The following is a 3968-nucleotide window of genomic DNA, read 5'->3' as shown; positions in this document are numbered from 1 at the left end:
AGCGAGTCTCCTGCCTCCGCCTCCCAAGTAGCTGGGACCACAGGCGCCCGCCACAACGCCCGGCTATTTTTTGGTTGCAGTCGTCATTGTTGTTTGGCGGGTCCGGGCTGGGGATTTGAACCCGCCACCTTAGGTGTACGTGGCTGGTGCCTTAGCCGGTTGAGCCACAGGCGCCGAGCTGTGAGTTAAGATTTGTCAATAACTATTAACAGGATATCTCTGAAATTTCCCAAGTATTTGACTGTATCCTTTCCACTGAGCCAATTACTTTACATTTTCTTCCTAAGGCAGTTTGCTCCCCATGTAAGCAAAGAATTTTGAGGTTGTTCTCACATCTCATATTCAGATCCCCACTAAGTGAAATCATTTGTTTCTTCTTTGTGTCTTATTATTATACTTTTCCACCTGATTGCCACATTGGTCTTTTTCTCCTGGTTTCGCTGCACTTGTGGTTCACTGTCTCTGCAGAAGCAGCAGAGGGCGCCGCTCAGAGGCTTTCCTGTTCCTTGAAGCTGAGGTGCTGTCCCCTCCCACACTCCCTTTTCCCATCCTTGGTGGGAATCCCAGTTCTTTCTTTGGGTGGGGCTGTGGAAGTATCACCTGACAGATGGAAATAATTGTTGGGCTAGTTATTTTAATAAGGTTAAAGATAGTAAATAGGACCAACCACCTTATCCTAATTAGTGTAAACATAATGTTGCTCTCAAGATTTTCACATGGTAATTAGCACGATGGAAGATGCACTCTGCAAGACTTTGGATTGTCTTTTGTTCTATCATATTTTTGTGCCACTGATTTATTTCCGTTTTTGGAGCAGTTGTCATTGTTGTTTACCCGGCCCAGGCCAGTTTCAAACCCACCACCTTCGGCGTATGTGACTGGGGCCTAGCCACTGTGCTATGGGTGCCAAGCCCCACTGATTGACTTCTGAAAACACAGAAAATTCTCCTACTATTTCTCCATTTAAAACTTACTTGAAAAACTGAGAGTGTTATTGGTTGTTAAGTTCTTGAGCTTGGAGTTGAGAAGAGATGTCTGTCACCACTTTGTTTCCTCTAGGTCTTATGAGGATGGTGTTAATGTAGTCGATTTTCAGATGGATTGATTGATTGACTTGGGCTCAAGTGATCTTTCTGCCTCAGCCTCCCGAGTAACTGGGGCTACAGGCATCCACCACAATGCCAAGCTCTGCCTCTACTCAGAGTCAATTTAATAATGCCTTTTAGGGAGAAAATTTTTCATTACAGATTTATGTTATTGTAAGAAGCTTTTAATTCTGAGTTGAAATATGTGGATTTCATTGGTTCTTTAAATCTTTTAGGTTATAGATACCTTTGAAAATGTAGTGTGCACTCTGGAACCTGGCCTCAGGAAAAGTCAACCTTCCCAAGACTTTGCCTGCAGTTCCTGAAGCTCTTCTGCAGATGCTGGAGAAATCGGTGGCCCTGACATGAAGGCCACTCCCTGCCAGCCTGTCCTGGCCATGGCTGACATGAAAAGATGGAGATTATTGATTGCTATGAGGCATTTAAAGTTTTTTTGTTCTCTTCTCCAGGGCTTATTGACTATAATTTTCATTGCTTTCGGAAGGCCATCCATGAAGTTTTTGAAGTGAGAATGAAAGTAGTGAAATCTCGAAAAGTTCAAAGTCGGCTGCAGAAGGGAAAAGGAGCAACCGCCAATGGGACCCCAAGAGTGCTGCTGTAGGTGAGGTTTCGGGAAGCCAGGACTTCTCAGTGAGGCTGCTGCACCATGCTACCCTACAGGAAGAGAAAGGAGGAGATGGGACACATAGCACGGATTAAAAAATTCCTGAAACCCTCTTGATCTTTTCTTTTTTAAATAAAGTAAGCACTTTGAAGCAAAAACTTGTATATTAACAGTGAAGTGAAATCCACTGTACTTTCATTACACAAATGTAAACTTTTATGCTCTGCAGTCAGAGAACTGTCATGTGAGAACTGTCAGGAACTGTACATATTTTGCACTTTTTCATGTTTTTTCACATTGAACTGAACTTTGATAAAAGGACTTTTCTAAGCTTTTTTCTGTACTTGGTGTCAAGGACATGCACACTGCAGTCCATATCTGTCACTACATGGCATCAGAAATTAATCAGAAAGCAATGCATTGGGAATGACTTTTTGTAAATTTGGGACTTTTTGCTACCAATTGCTGAGAAAAATCATCTTTCAGCAAAGCTGGAACAGATTGGGGCTGTAAGCTTCACAAGCAATAAGAACTGTCCTCTATTTATAATGCGTGTAAACAGTTTTGTAGAATAATATTAGCACCAGACTTAACTAAAAATTTCTATAGCCATGGCTGTTCTTTCCTGCTCAGCAGTTTTTATGAAGCCCTTTACCTCAATGCACATCTCCATAATCACTTTTTACAGAGAGATTATTTCTTTCTGCTGCATTCTTTAGAACTTTTGGGACCAGATTTCCAAAATGGAAATGGTGCCAATCACTGGAGAGAAATAAGAATGTCACTGAATTGCAGAGTTTCTGGACGATTTTCTATACCTGCTAATCCAGGCCCAGATGTATGTGATTGGGCCTGGATTAGCCCAGGATATACACAGATTAGCCCGGAATATATACATTTCTGGATGTTTGGCTCCTGTGAAACGGCCTGTTATGCTACATTAAAAATGCTTGTTTAAGGCTGGGCGGGGAAGCTCATGCCTGTAATCCCAGTACTCTGGGAGGCCAAGGCGGGTGGATTGCTTGAGCTCAAGAGTTCAAGACCTGCCTGAGCAAGAGTGAGACCCTATCTGTAAAAAATAGCCAGGTGTTGTGGTGGGTGCCTGTCGTTCCAGTTATTCAGGAGGCTGAGGCAGGAGGATCACTTGAGCCCAAGAGTTTAAGGTTGCTTTGAGCTATGACGCTACTGCAACTCTTACCCAGGGTGACAGAGTCAGACTCTATCTTAAAAAAAAAAAAAAAAAAGCTTATTTAGGACCATTTTTATTGCTCCATGACCACAGTGAATGGAGCAAACCTCAGACTGCACTGTGGAGCTTAATCCTGTTGGTCTCATTTGTCCCTCCCAGGCTCCTTTTCATCTTCTTTATCCTTTTCTCACCCTATGATTGGCCTAGGGCTCAGCTTGCCGCCAGCATGCTCTGCAAGGCCGAAGAGCCATCATGAAAGCCCATGATGGTGGGAAGTGGGGAAAGGGTGGTGAGAGGAGGCACTACAGTTAGTGTGTAACTGTTTCTGTGAAATTCTGTCACCTAATGTTTACTTTAGCAGGAAATTCAGAGAACTGAATCCACTCATGCCACATCATTCTGAGTAGATAATTCTACGTCTGTTGTAAGGGTAAGCATCCCTAAGGAATGCTTGTGAGACATTAGCAAATAAATTTTTAAAAGCAGAGCCTCCTAGGGATATCAAAGCTGGTTCTAGTGAAATACAAGAAATTCTAAAGCGTCTCGCTTGTCCTTGAAGCTTTCTTACTTCTGTCAGTGGCTTCTTTTTGTCCTCTCTTCCCTACCCCCAAGTCCTACTCCTTTGAAGCTGATAACTGAAATTTAAGATGGCATCTGATTAGGGTTTAAGGTTTGAGTATGTGCATTTTGATAGATGTCTAGGCGAGTGCCGTGGCTCATGCCTGTAATCCCACCACTCTCAGAGGCTGAAGTGGGTGGATTGCTTGAGCTCAGAAGTTTGAGACCAGCCTGAACAAGAGCTAGACCCTGCCTCTACTAAAAATAGAAGAAACTTGCTGGTGTGGTGGTGCACATATGTAGTCCCAGCTACTTGGGAGGCCACGGCAGGAAGATCGCTTGAACCCAAGAGTTTGAGGTTGCTGTGATCTATGATGATACCACTTTAACCCAAGGTGACAGAGTGAGACTCTGTCTACAAAATAAAGAATGGAAGTCAGGCTCGGCGCCTATAGCTCAACCGGCTAAGGCGCCAGCCACGTACACCTAAGGTGGCGGGTTCGAATCCCCA

The 3968-nt window shown here is 43.7% G+C and overlaps 1 protein-coding gene across 1 annotated transcript in view; it reads left to right on the top strand.

Annotated features, from left to right (window-relative positions):
• The window catches only part of RRAGD (Ras related GTP binding D), a 43323-nt gene extending 41443 nt beyond the window's left edge, over positions 1-1880 (top strand). The window contains exon 7 of the mRNA XM_003797518.2: positions 1556-1880. Coding sequence (XP_003797566.1) covers positions 1556-1707 — 152 coding nt within the window. The 3' untranslated portion in view covers positions 1708-1880. The remainder of the gene's footprint in view (positions 1-1555) is intronic.
• Positions 1881-3968: the final 2088 nt, after the last annotated feature.

Source organism: Otolemur garnettii, unplaced genomic scaffold (genome assembly GCF_000181295.1).
Source record: "Otolemur garnettii isolate 467f Iridium unplaced genomic scaffold, OtoGar3 scaffold00118, whole genome shotgun sequence".
NCBI classification, from domain to species: Eukaryota; Metazoa; Chordata; class Mammalia; order Primates; family Galagidae; genus Otolemur; species Otolemur garnettii.
Note: the sequence above shows the minus strand (reverse complement) of the source record. Positions and strands in the feature narration are given on the sequence as shown.